The sequence below is a fragment of the Cyanistes caeruleus genome, chromosome 4 (genome assembly GCF_971803275.1).
Source record: "Cyanistes caeruleus chromosome 4, bCyaCae1.hap1.1, whole genome shotgun sequence".
Lineage (NCBI taxonomy): Eukaryota > Metazoa > Chordata > Aves > Passeriformes > Paridae > Cyanistes > Cyanistes caeruleus.
This window is the reverse complement of record NC_141704.1, coordinates 16,820,622-16,835,672: the sequence shown is the minus strand read 5'-3', so window position 1 is coordinate 16,835,672 and position 15,051 is coordinate 16,820,622. Positions and strand designations below refer to the sequence as shown.

Below are 15,051 nucleotides of genomic sequence, written 5' to 3'. Positions count from 1 at the left end.
GGTCTCTTTCTCCAGGCAGCAACTGACAGAATGAGAGGACACAGTCTCAAGCTGCACCAAGGGAAATATAGGTTGGATATTGGGAAAAAGATTTTTTACAGAAAGGTTGATAAAGGATTGGAATGGTCTGCCTGGGGAGGGGGTGGAGTCACCTTCCCTGGATGTGGCACTTGGTGTCATTGTTTAGTTGTGGTGTTAGGGCTGGGTTGGACTCAATGATCTTGAAGGTCATTTCCAACCTATTCATTCTGTGAATCTGTGACCAAGAGTGTTGTCCAAACACTCCTTGAACTCTGATCAGTTTGGTGCTGTGACCATTTCCCAGAGAAACCTGTTTCATTGCCTGACCATGCTCTCAGTGAAGAATCTGTTCCAAATGTACAATCTGGCCTTCTCTTGATGTTTTTTCATTCAGTTTCCTTGGGTCCTAGCACTAGCCACCAAAGAGAGGGGATCTCCCCCTCTGCTGCCCATCTTGATGAAGTTGTAGACTGAGATGAGCTCACCCCACAGACTTCTTCAAGCTGAACAAACAAAGTTCCCTCTTGTTAAGTCTTGCCCTCAAGTGATTTCATTACCTTGGTCACTCTCCTCTGGACACACTGTAACAGTCTGATGTCCATCTTATACCGAGGCACCCAGAGTGCTCAAGATGGGGCCTCAGTTTTTTGAGTTTAGGTACCAAATATTTCAGAACATACTGAAACCCTTACCTACTCTTCTTCATTAAAGTATTCCTTTAGGGTACTTATCAATCCGTGTGCTACCTTCCTAAGCAGGGGTTTGGGTTTATTTTTCTGTGGTTGCTTTCTTTTTATGCCATGTGTTTGGTTATTCCATTTATGGATTCTCAGTCAAGAGAGGAAACCTAAATTACCTCCCTGTATTTCTTATAGACACATCTTTGTTGCCACTGATGGTGCAGCTTCTGATATGTTCCATTTAATACTGCTCAGTTTCTGTCTTAGGGTTGAACAGTGGCATTTCTTCCCCAGAAACACTTCAATCTCTGACACTTGGCATTCATGTTCAAAGAGAACAAAGGTATTCAATGTGAATACGTTTACATGATTTTACTAAGTTTGTGATATTATTGAGACAAGAAATTTCACTCAGCTTCTTTTGGAATGTCACATATTGTCCTTAGTTTGGGGCTGAAAGCAAACTGGATTGAAACTTGTGCATTTCCAAACAAAAAGTGACCTGCAAGGTGGAAATTGTCAAACTGTGTCTGTACCACGCATAGGAAAGGGAAGCTCATGAATAACAGAAACAATTTTACTTCCATATCAGTAACTAGGAAAATCTACAGTTCTGATGGAATTGTCTGGAGGTAGCTGAAAGAAAAGAAAGCCTTGTACATGCACTGGTGCATCTATAAGTACAGATGCATTTGTGACTGTATATGTGGGAGCTAGGATGAGAAAAGGAAGAAAAGAGTTATTATTTCTTCAAGCCATGTGGAAAAACAAGTTTGGTATGCATACTAGTTTTCCTTTTGGTTTTACTTATGCAACAAAGTAAAATGTATTATAATTACAGTCAAGGAAGGTTTGAAATATCTTCAATAAAATTATGACAAAATAACATAAATATTTTAATAACAAACATTAAATATTATAGATGGAAAATAAGAAAAAAAGATTAAAGTAATTATAGTTATCCTTTTAGTTTAGTTTAGTTTAGTTTAGTTTTTATAGTTATACTTCTTTTTTTGCTCCCTACAATATGTCTAAGACTCTTTAGAATGATGAAGCTCTCTCGTTATTAAGCAGTTTTGTTTGAAGTGCATGACCTAGGATTCTATTAATGATCAGTTCTGACCCCTACACTTCCCTATAGAGTCACAGAGATAATAAGAGCAGGGAATTATTGATTGAAACTAATGTGGTTTCCTTGTAGATCTTGAGTGTCTGTGTTAAAAAAAAAAATCAATCAATGCCAACTGAAAAGCATGTTAATCATAATGTATGAATAACTTATATACACTAACATCCTATAGAAACCAATATCACTACAATGCTTGCAAAAGCAATTTAATATTACTAAAACTGTAAAAAGTAAAAACCAACAAAACAAAAAACCAATCAATCCACACTTTGATTTATAACAAAAGTTGTCTGAACACTTTGAATTCAGTTACCTGAGCTACAACTGCCCAAATTTAAGATTTTTGGATATTGGAATTGATCTCCTGGCATTTCTCATAGCACTTACTGGACATAAAAGTAACCAGAGCATAAGAATCTTCTAATCACAGAATTTAGGTAAGCAAATTAATGATTGCCATCCTAATTTTCTCAGGCAAATAAACAAATTCTCTCATACCACTTTTCCTCTCATCAACTGTTTCTATTTTCTGAACAAAATTGCAGTTTATTTTTTACCTATAAATATGTATTAGACATAAGTATTAGAATTATTGAACATTTAAAAGTTCTTTGCACACTTCTCAGGAAACTAACTTTGCATTGTAAGAAAAGCTTTGCCATAACAAATCTTATTTTCAGATTTATACAATTCTTGTGAAAGAACACAAATCATGGGTGCATCTGTACACAAACTTTTATTAAAGACTTTTCATCATCACTTGCTTTAAAACAAATTTAAATTAGCAAAGGTACTGTACAAAACCAAAGAATAATTGCTATCTTCCAATCTCTCACTGGTTCCAGCTTAAAAACTGATGAAGCTTAACCAACACACAGGGAAATTACACTGGTGATAAACCAGATGATATGTTGAAATAAAATATCTTATCAAACTAATGCAACTGAGGTCATTGCTATGGAATTTGATCTCAAAAGTGGGACTAGGGAACACCAGTTGCAAATAAAAATAATATAATGAAAAGTGCAGGCAAACTGCTGTCATAATATCACAAACCCTACATTCATGAATAAAAATTACATCATAACCAAACATACCAAATATACATTATGACTCTGTGGGTGTAGAAATGAAGCAATCAACACTAAATCAAGCTTTAAATCAGGGTGAATATCGATGTCTTTTTTTCAGAATACATTAGCAATCTGCCATAGTTAAGACTGCTAGAAAAAAATACAAATTAAATCAACCCTCTCCATCATATGGAAATATTTCAAGAAATTCTCTGTTCTTCATGTACTGCTCAGACCAAATTCTAAACATTGTATTTCCATTTCTAAGAATTCCAGTTTTATCTATTTGACATTCACTGTGTTTCCTTTATTAGGAAAAGACCTTCAGTGATGCAGCAGTGGAAAGAAGAGTGGATTTTGATAATCAACTCAGGACTTACTCTAAGAGCTATGTTGACAAGTTCAATCTCACCCAATGTTTGTAAGGTTTAAGAGCCCTTAAATTACCTACTCCTTTTGCTGCAAGAATTGACACTTGCATTTCGAAGCTCCAGGAAATATACTACACAATCAAATATATTCCAAGGTACTTCCTTCCATTGAACATTGTACAAATGATAGCCAGCTACAACACGATGTATTTTAAGGTTGTGAAAATTACCAGCTTTAATAATGAATCCTTAAACCACTCTCTTGCCAGAACATGAAACAAAGCTGTTAGCTAATATTTTGTCACCATTGGGTTAGCAGGTCACACTTACTATGCCTACTATGCTTCCTTCACGTATGACTTTGCATTAAAGGTCTAAGGTTTACTTTCACTTTAGAAATAATCTCTTTGAAATCAAGACTATATAAAGAATAAAATTAAAAGAAGCAAATTTTTGAGGGTTTTTTCCTTTTTGATAGCAAAAATGAAATGTCAAATATCAGTTATATACTTAACATGAACAGTAATATAAATGAAGAAAAATTTGCAAAAGTACATTCTACATCCTATTTAAGAAAGCTGAGAAGGATTTATTTGTTTTTTTGAAAAATGGGATTCTTTATTGCAAAAAAAAAACAAAACAACCCAGCAATTATGTTTGCTTGTTACATTCCTAAACCAGCAGAGTCTGACTTAATATTGGAGACAAATACAGTTTTCTCCTACATAATTTTATGCAGCATTCATATCATGTTCAGAATAAAGCACTAAGTAGTTGTGTTTGAAAAAATGTATTCTAGAAATGTGTATAAAAATATGGAAGAATTCAATGTTCATTCTTTAAACTATGAACCTGGTAAATTCACAGATGGATGCTTGTCAGTTTGTGGCCAATTTATCTGCCAGCTTTACTTGCAAGCAGTTTAGAGACAACATAAAGTGCTTGTTTATTCCTTCCTATATAATTGTGTTGATGGTATGTAAAACTAAATTTTTTAACTTCATTCATGACAAAAACCTACAGATCAAAGATTTGACTTTTGCCTAGTCTGGACACTTGATATACAGTTCTGGGTATTACTAACCTTTTTGACCTCTGATTATAAAACATCCCCAACAGTGCTCAGGAAAATAAAGTAGCATGTCCTACATATCATGTAGTTATTCTTAGCAAAGGGCTTAACATCCTAATTATAAACATTTCACAAAATAATGAAGAACCATATTATTATATCTTAATATGTCACAGAAGCAAAGAATAGGAAGGGAACCACAAGGATAATCTTGTCCAACTTTTTAGGCAAAAACACCAGTCTAGACAAAATGGCCCATCACCCTGTTCAACTGCATCTTAAGTATACAATACTGGGGAATCCACCAGTTCCCTGGGGTGTTTCAAAGGCTGAGTTTTCTCATTTTGAAAAATTATCATTTTATGTCTAATTGGAATATCCCCAGGAGAAACTTGTACCCATTATTCCTCATCTTTTCCATGTGACTCCTTGTCAGCATTAAAAAAATAATTATGGTATTTAGACATAAATGTTAAAGGGAAACTTTATTTTTCAACTGATGAACTTCCCAATTCTTTTTCCAACAAAGTATTACATAAAGAACCTTTTCTGACTACATGATCTCTAACCATGAATCCTGTCATCCAGTTATTTTTTCATGAAATGATGATCAAGCACATTGAAAGCACAAGCAGAATTTGAAACAGACTTTTGTTGTGAGTTTCCCCCAAGAAATAAGTAAAGAAAGAAAAAATATTTTCAAATATCTAATTAACTCAAAGCTTCCATATTTTGCAAACAACCTAATGTAATAATTGAAGGATGAGGTGCAGGCATGTCTTCTTAGTGACATGTGTATTCCAGCTCAGTTTCATCTTAAGACACTCACAGGTGTATCAAGGCAAGGCAGACAGTGTGCAACAAAGAGTGATACATCTGACTTATCCTAGGCAGTAAATATGAGATAGATTACTCTGAAAGGGTGCCTTTTGGTCTTTATTGGATATAATGGAAAACTGGAGTCATTAGCAGCTACCTTTGGATACCCAAGTTACAGCCAATCAATCTAACCATAGGCCAAAACTAACTGAGGAAAAATTAGGTTTGTTCCCATCAGCTGGTGGAAAACTCTTTTCTTCTTGCTTAGAACTTTGTTGCTTTAAAAAAGAAAACATATGTTGAATATTTTAATTGGTAGTAAGGGCTTTTCCTAAAGTTGCAATTATAAATATAATAAAATAATTCCTTTCTTAAGCAATTACATCTTATGATCTTACAATAAAACATGAAAGGAGAACTACTGGATATAGTATTGTATTATGAAAGAGACAGCTAAGAAAGTATCTTACAGAGTACTAAAAACAGTGAAAGAAAAATGCAAAAATAGAATGTGCATGACGTTCTATATTTAGCTTTGTGGGTTGGCTCTGAAATCTCCTTTTGAGCTGTCTTCTTTGATAACCACTGATAACGACCAAATTCTGAGGCAACAGTAGGGTGTTCTCTGCAATATTTTTATCTGAAGACTCAAACCAGCCAGTATTCAAAGCCAATACATGAATTGCTTATAGTTCTATACATAAGCATGTATATATATATATTTTTTTTCTTTTGATAATGGAGACTAGATCAAAACTTATAATTTAATATCATTATTTTCAACATGTCTCAAATTTCATTTTTAATATTAATGTTTACTGAAAACCTTTCAGGGCAGACCTCTCTTGAAGACTCTCCCACTGTTAATGTAACAGAGAATTTAATTTGTCTCAAAAAATTATTTCAAAGTGAAACATTTCCATACCTCCCTGTATGCGAGCAGTTTTCCAGCTACATGTTATCAGTGCATCTGCAGTGAATCATACAGAATATCACTTTAAAGAGAGACGAAATACTGGACATGTGATGTACATTCAGATACTGTATTCCAATTATAGCATCTGTGCTTTCTTCAACAGCATTAAATATCACACAGGAGCAGTCACATTAGCCTCCCAGTGGCATAAGACCTTTGAGGATTACTTGATGCATTTTTTTAATGTTTTAAGGAATAAAAAGTAGGGGAAAAAAGAATGCCATTTCACTGCTGATTCTGTAATCACATGCAGAATGAAATAGTACCATGCCTTTAACATTCAACTGCATATCAAGTTAAAACAAAAGTAAAATTTCCCAATGGAAAAAGATGTAATTGAAATATCTATACTATTAGTATTACCCTTTGGGTGAATTTCAATGCTATTGCCATTGCTAGTTGGAACAACATGAAAATTTCTTCTATAGCATGTTTTGGTTTGTTTTGTTTTTTTAGGAGACAGCACTCTTGTATTGGCAGAAACTGATTGAATAGATTTTTGCTTCTTACCATCAACACACGCTGGCCTTGCTCTTGTTGTGCCGGCAATCTGTCCTTTTTTACATGCACAGCGAGCTGTTTGTCGGGCTATAGTCCTTCGGGGCTGACTGCTATCTCTGTCCAAAGTAACAATCTCACATGTACCTGCAGCCAGCTGACCTGGAAAACAAACCAGCAACAGGTACCAGTCACTGAATGCACCGCAGGCAATCTATTACAGCCGAATAGAGCCACGGCCCCAAGTCACAGCAGACACTCCACAACAAATGGGCAGCCAGCTGATGGATATAATAAAACTAAGATGACATACAATTTTTCTTTGTGGTGGACATATGAAAACCCTGCAAACTGGTTCTGTCAGAAAATGATTATTGTTTTGTAAAAGCCAGAGAGTTGAGGTTATACAGGTTACTTTTACTTACGTTGGCTAAGTAAAGGGACGATCTTTTGCCAATGAAATGTAAATGGTATGCACTTTACATACTTTCAGAAAAGAAGTTATAATGTATATGGCAAATAGAAACTTCCCCAAATTCCCATGAATACAATGAAGGCTTAACTGTTTTATGTGTTGCTTTTGAAGGAGAAAGACTTTCAAAGCATTCCCATGTTTGCCAAACTGTCAGTCCTTTGGCTCCTGCGCCATCTAAACTGAAAGGTAATTAATTCTCTTCCTGACTCATACTTGATGTAGCTTTTATTTTCTTTTTTATTTTTTTTACTAAATTTACTAGACAACTGTCAAATGGCTTAAATGACACCACACCCTTAGCTCAGTAATTACTAACTTTTTATTGACTTTTCCAATATAGGTAGCCTTTCCTAGATACTAAAGAAATCCACACCACCTAATTCTGAATTTGGACTATGATATGAGAAGCAAACCCAAAAGTTCAAAAAAATTATTTATGAAGAACATTAGCTTAAAGTTAATGTTATACTTTCAAAGCAATGCACTTCCTCTGGTACAACCAGTATTAGGCTAGTAGTACACCAAAATAGTACCTTTGACAGTCAGGAAAGATACATTATTGAATTTCAATATGTAGAAAGACTGAAAAAAAATTCCAACTACCATTTTACATTACATATATTTTCTGGGGTTTATAGTGCAGTAGTAAACATGTGCAACACTATCTGCAAATCACAAGCTTTCTACGTTTTAGTTTTTATTTAAAAAAAAAAAGAAAAATTAAATTCAGTTTTTTAAAAAAACACAGTTTAAATAATATTCATGATAAATCGTTTTTATGCTGTCGAAATAAAATGAGGAAAAAACCAAAAATTCTATAATAACATTAAAACTAAAAAAAGTAAAACCAAATCAACCTGAAATATTTATGAATGGCCTTTAAGTCAAAAAATAAAATGCTGATTTTCTATTAAACTTTTTTTTTTTTTTAAATCAGAATACAAGTTTACCCAGTCTGTTCTTCTCAGAACCAGTTAAGATGCTTTTGCAGAACAGCAAAATATTGTAGACTGTCACCAGCACTTGTGTCTTGTTCACTGCTAAGGCACCTAAATTTTATGTTTCTGTGACTCTTATACTGCAGTAAATTAAAAAATGGCAAAAATTAAGATATCAAGGATGGGTATGGAATCAGGTACTACAAATGAATGCAAATATATGACATCTAAGTAACATACATCAGGCACTTACATCAGGCACTTACAAACACATATTATTTTCACAACAGTGAACATTATCACCACTGTGTTTAATGACTCCTGGCAACTAGACTTATGGGCTTTGGTCAATCCTGTATTTCTACTCTTTCCACCCAGTCTGTTAATAAAAACATCTTAGGATAAACTTCTTGATAAGAGGACTTTATTATATTCTGCTTTTTTTCTTTGTTCATTTAAAAATACTGGATTAGAATGCAAAGGTTTAGCAAGAAAGATAGTGGCACATAATTTTCTAGAAAAAGACAAGGGAGATCCTGCTACACTCAAATATGTTGAACAAAAAAAAAACCAAACAAAAACAAAACAACAACAAAAAATAATTTTTTTTGCCCAGGCACTAATATATTTCATTCTGGGTTGTAGGAGATGTATTGCTTCTGAGGAATATAGCTGTCTTGCTAGATCATGTGAAAAAAAAAGATAATCAGAGGCATATTTAGATGCTGTTGCCTCAGGCCACAAAAAAGTGGAAGGGTTAAGTATGACACATATAAGTGTATGGGTTTCCATACTCTCCACTACCAATGAGTCTTTATACTATTATTTCTTTCATTAGAAGCTATGATAAATCATACAATCTAGGGGAATAACTGCATAAACTCCCATTTCAGAGGAAAGAACCAGATTTACAGCACAGTGAAGGCAAATAATGGCTATAGTCAGAGAATAAAAACAATGAAGTTCTATGTCAAGATAATTTGTGAAGGCAATGAGCTTCCCAGGGACTGCAAACAATGAGCATCAATAAGAACGCGTAATGGTATTTTCTGCTTTTGGACCTGTACAATTTTAGTTCTGCTTTGGTTTTCAGAAATGATAATTTCTTCCAGGCATAGTGACCCTATTTTCTTTATGAATTTTGAAAACTAGGATACCTACACAAAAGTAATTGTTATACACAGATATTTCATCTGATGCTTTTCTTTTTCCTATAGCAGAAGAAAATTACTGTAGTTACAGGAGCTCTAACATATATGACATAAATATTTTCTCCTGATTGTGTCACAGGCTGCAAAGATTGCAAGCATGTTGAGCACTGCAGCAGAGAGTACATCCACTGTTCCTCGGCTCTAGATGGCTGTAAAGCATGAAAGGTATTAGTTAAGGTTATGGAAGGCCATCTCCAGAGAGAGAGTCATGCTGGTGTAAAACATGCCATCTCTCTGTCTTTCATTATGTAGAGGGTAAGACTACAGGAGTACCTCACTTAGATGATGTGAGCTACTTTGGCTTTTTAACAATTTAATCCAGAAACATAAGGTACAAAGTAATGGAACTAAATGAATATGCTTTTTGCAAGTACTGAATGGCAAAAATTAGGATACCTTTAAAGTTAACATGGTGACCTTTTTCAGAGATGTTAATGAAAAAAGACTATACATTGGTGAGCCTCTGAACATGCTCCACTTCACTACTAAAGCCAGAGAAGAAATCTCAAGGCAGCAATGGGTGGAGTTTCACTGAAGCTTTTCCAGTTCAGAGATTAAAAGCCACAGTGCATGAAAATTCATAAAGGCTCCACACTTTCATTATATTTTCTTTACATATTTGCAGCACACAAAGCAATTCACCACCCTCCAACCTAAACAAATAATCTTGGTGGAAAAAAGACAAACATCATTAAGGAACAGAGTAATTTTCCTTTTGTCTAAAATATTTTTTCCAAGAAAATTTTGTGTTTTACTATTTTATGAACCAGAATGAAGATTATTTCAGAAGTACCATAAAACTGAAGTTTTCCAAATTAATTAGCAGATATTTCTTTGTTTTTGCCACTGTTACTATATATATATATATATATGAAAATAATTTTAATATTTGTTTTATTATTTTAATCCAATAATTAAGATCTCACTGGCAATTTATTTGATTTTGTTTTGTCACCATCTGAATACTAAACAGAGAAAGGTTTCAGTTCTTTAATGCTCTTTTATAGTGTAGCACTGCATTCTTAAAATGCCAGCTGATCTCTCCCCACTCTCTCCCACCACAAACACAAATGCTTCTATATGGAATTATTTCAGAAAAAGGGAAAACCACAGGATTCTGAATTAAAAATGCAAGCCAAAGTAAACAAAAATAAAAAAATGCACAAGTGTTAAAATTTTAAATAAAACAGGACTGTGCTTTTGGCTTGTATCTTGAAATTCTTTTCAGTAACTGCTGTATACAGCACTTTGGCATTTTTTCTAAATGAAGTCCATTTGTGATCAGTCCTCAAACTGCTCTTTGTGAGACTTTCATGGGAGTGTGTAGGAATCATGAGTACACATATTTAGCAAATGTGCAGGAAATATCTCAAGGTAAAAAGAGCCCATTTTTAAAAGATCATTAGTAGTTCATTCTTGAAAAAAAATTGTTATTGAAAAGCTTAAAAGCAAATGGCATTTTTCATCCTTATTACTAAGACTCTTCTGTCAACTATATGTCATTGTTGAAAGAACAAATATTTTGAAAGATCTATATTTTCAGCAACAGGTAAAAGCCTTAAACAGTAGATATATTTGTATTACATGGAGGGTACTTGGAATAATATTTTAATTTTACATGGCTAAAAATATTTTTACTCTCCATTAGGAAATAAAAATCTAAATAATCCACATTAACTACAGCAAACTTTTTTTTTTTTTTTTTTAAATTTATGTTTATTGTAAAGCTGAAGACTTTACCTAAAATTCATTTAAAGAAATAAAATATAATTATGAACTAATGGAATCTGTGGGTACAATGAAAGTAAGTCTTGATCTAAACATAAAGATTTTTCCAGGGGTTTAGATTTCATGCTCATCCAGAAAACCTACTTGTGATTTGTACATGCAGGCTTATATTATAGTTTCAGTGAACAATTTTTCCATGCATCACCAATTTGATGCCTAGCAACACAAGCTCTTTTAGTTCAAAATGCATTAAGTTAGATGGTATTAAAATTCTTGGCTAGATTCAGATATGCTTTTGTCAGTGAATACAATGCAGGAGTTGTTTCGAAATCAGATCATAGGAATACATTCAGTAGTTTTATATTACAATATTGAAGTCTTTCTGGAAACAGAGCCATGTCAATTCCTGAGCAGAGCTGAGGATCAACAATTCCTACTGAAACAAGGGGGAACTGAAGTACTAAGTGTCACTCATTATCTACAGCTTGACATTAGCCTGAGTAACAAATATTTAAAAATTATTCAATTTAAAATATAAAAAGCATATGTTTAAGCAGAACTCAATTTTTTTTCATATATCCTTCTTCAAGGAAAATGTCCTGAAAGATCTCTTACACTGAATATGATCCAAATCCAGACAGTTCAATTACCTTTTCTTTTTAAAATCTAGTTCATAAAGAGGGAGATTATGGCAATGAATTGGTTTGCCTCAAAGAACCATAGTCATGTTTAAGCTGCAAGAGTAAAATTTTTGGAAATCCAACTAGCATTAAATAAGAAAGAAATTAAATAAGAAAGAAAGCTTCTGAAAAAAAAAAAAAAAAAAGTAACAGGAGAGAATTGACTCAGCCAGTATGAGAAAAAGTTTTTCAAATTAATCAGCACAATTTGAGAATAACTGTCAAATAAGAACATTGTTTCAATTGTTAACTTAGGTGATACAAAGGCATTCCAGTTTTTCAGTAGAATATTTTCAAGGAAATAGACTATTTCCCTTTCCACCTTTCAAACTCAATGACATGAAAAGCATTTGTTCCCAAGATGTTCCATATATCATTTTGGACCTTAGATCGTTTTATTGAAACAAATGTTGTGTCTGTTTAAGTAACAAGACTACACAAAACAATTCTTCATGCTAGTAGAGTTAGACAAACTCTTTAAAATAGTCTTTACCAGTTTTTCTTGAGGGCATGATTATGTTGTCAGTAGAAGACAGGACCGATGTTACTGAAACAAAAACTAACTAATTTGGATAATCCTAATCTATTGGTGTAACCCACAGGTGCCCAGTGGAGTAAAAAGCAGTACAATTTTTTCAGAAGTTTCCTTACATTTATTTCATTGTAGGTTTAGAGCTATATTTGATGAGAGTCAATGTTATAATGTAACCTTTGTAGCTTTTCAGTCTTAAAAACAAGTGATGTTGAATTTTAGTGGTATTAAAGAATAAATATCTTAAAATATGTGGCTTGAGTGCCCATTTGATAAAGAAAAAATCACTATAGAGCTTAATTTGGTCAAATTTATGAATAATGAGAAAAATATGATTAATGCCTTCTCCTTTAAATACTTAGTTTAAATATTTTCAGAGTTCCACTGCAATGAAACAGTATATTATGTCCCCCTAGTAATTACTAATCTTTCTGCAATTTTCAAACTACCACTTAGCCATCTCAAGCACATAAACAGCACAGACATTAGGAGGACAGGAAAATAGTTTTCAGCTCTTCCATTCTGAAATAAGCAGTAAATTTTAATTAAGATAGATCCTAGTCTTCTAAGTAGTTGCACAGGAAAGAAAATCAAGTCTGTGGAGATTCAAGATACATTCAGGGCCCATTTTGAAATTTAATTTTTTCCTAGATAAGAGTAATGCCCTAACTTATTGCACCTGATACTACTATTACATGTAATTGCTTAATGTTTTGTTGTGTAATTAGGAATAATTCCCCCTATATCTGACTATTAAAAACACAAGAGAAAGAAAAATACATGTAAAACCAAACTGCAGTAAAAACAGACTGCAAGATTTCAGATTCCAAATGGATTTCTCAGTAAGATTTGGTACACAATAGGGGAATTCCAGACCAGAAAAAGCTCAAAAAGTCAAGGATGTATGATTTAAAGTGGAAACAAGTGATTTGCCTAGTTAGAACGTAGTTCTAACTGCTCCTCCTTTGTTACTTGAAAACATAATTCATACTACGTATGTAGAAATGACAAGGTGTTTGAGTCTTTTTTTCTTTAAGTAATTTCTCCCTCTGTGTAAGGCAGTGTGAACTGCAGATCTCAGCTCCACAGAGCTGCTCCAAGGAGGACCTGCAGCTCCAAAGGGTTAGTTAATTGCTTCTGGAGGCCTCAATTGGTTACAGAAAGGAAATAACTGCAGGAATTCAGGATGGAACAAAACTTTGCTTATTTGCATAAGTCAGGAAGTGGCTGTTATTCTATTACTTTCCTAGAAATAATAAAAGGTATTATAAAAAGAAGGAAGAAAAAGAAAACAAAAAAAGGAAAAAGAAAATTAAAATAAAAAGAGAAAATGGAAAAAAAAAAGTAAGACAAAAAATTTCTTCTATGCTTTTACCAGCCTCTACATGTAAAATAAACCTAGTCTGTTTATAAAACAAACGGAATAGCCATAGGGGAAAAACTGTTATTGCAGGGATGCTGATATTCCTCTTGAGAAAGACAGGAATAAAAAGCACAGGTTTGTCTAAAAAGCTACTGACATTTGTTGGAGCCAGAAGCTTTATGTCGGGAAGGAACAAGTCTGTTGTGTTAGCAAAATATGTCACTGCAGGGAGCATGAAATCAGTTTGAAAGAACATGCAGATAAAGTCATATATCAGAAGTAGATATAAAGTAGCTGCTCAGGTAAACCGTGTTTTTATCTTCTCAGGCTTTCCTTTGTACTATCAAACCATTATCCTAGGATTACCTGATTGTTATTCTAGAAGGACTTGAAAACTGCTTAAAATGAACAGCCTTTAAAAAGTCATCACACAAGTAGCCATCCTACTTGTATCAAGATATGCACTCCAAGATTCTGGGTTCAACAGCAGGTTTTGGGTGAAATTTGGTCCAGTAAGAGTCCATGCAGGAAAGAACTAACTTACTGGCATTTTGTTGTACTGAATCTCAGTCCTTAAACTGCAGAAACAATAATCCCAAAGTCTAATTACATCTACCAGGAACTAAATTATATACTACACAAAAAGAACTGTGTCATTATTCCATGCCTGTAGCAGGTTTCAAAACCTGAAGGCCAAAGTAGGAGTTGAAGACAACTACTACCAAGCAGCATCCAGCCTTGTTAACCTGCCATATGCCAACTCATACCTATGTATGAATAAAAAATTCAAATTATAAAAATTTTGTCATTTTTCTAGGACAAATATGATCACACCAAATAACCTATTGTCCTGTTGCTAGGTCTAGATGATTTCTTTAAAATAAGGCTGTTCATTTTCATTACTGCTTGTAATACTACTCTTCCCTTTTCACAAAAGACTATGACCAAAAAAACCTAAAACATTTTATTTCTAGTAATGACAGTGTAATGCAGTTGTTTTGGTTTTTTTTTTGTAATCTAGATGGCAGGCTTACCCTGAAGTCATGAGATAGCAGACAAAATGTTCTAGTAGCTCGGGCAATTTTTTTTGCCATCTTTTTTGTTTACAGGAAAAGTCCATAAACATTCTCTGTTTAAAATTAAGTCTCTCAAGACCTGGTCATGCTGCACTTACTACAAACATATAGGTACAACAGCTCACACATAACCACAGGGAAATATAAAAGTAAACACTGGGAAAAAAAAAGGAAAAAAATAAAAAAAAAATTAGAAAAATAATAATAATAATAATAATAATAAAAAAAAGAAGCTCTGAAGTAGAACAGTATCCATATCCAAGAAGGAAACAATCTCCAACAATTTTGAAAGTCTTACTGTACCTAAGAAGAAATAGTCCCACTGAAAAATACATGACATTAATTAGAAGTATTATGGATGAATCCAAATCAGTCTCATGCTGAGAATCTTGAGCATACAAAGGAACCA

At 33.4% G+C, this 15,051-nt stretch overlaps 1 protein-coding gene across 11 annotated transcripts in view; it reads right to left on the bottom strand.

Moving 5' to 3' along the window:
- TAFA5 (TAFA chemokine like family member 5) overlaps positions 1-15,051 on the bottom strand; it is a 473,208-nt gene that overhangs the window by 239,802 nt on the left and 218,355 nt on the right. For all 11 annotated transcript variants that reach the window (XR_015286155.1, XR_015286156.1, XR_015286157.1 and 8 more), the window contains one exon: positions 6,652-6,801. Coding sequence is in view for 7 of the 11 variants with exons in the window: in XM_086886872.1 (XP_086742998.1) it covers positions 6,652-6,801 (150 nt within the window). In the remaining 4 variants the exon portion in view is untranslated. The remainder of the gene's footprint in view (positions 1-6,651; positions 6,802-15,051) is intronic.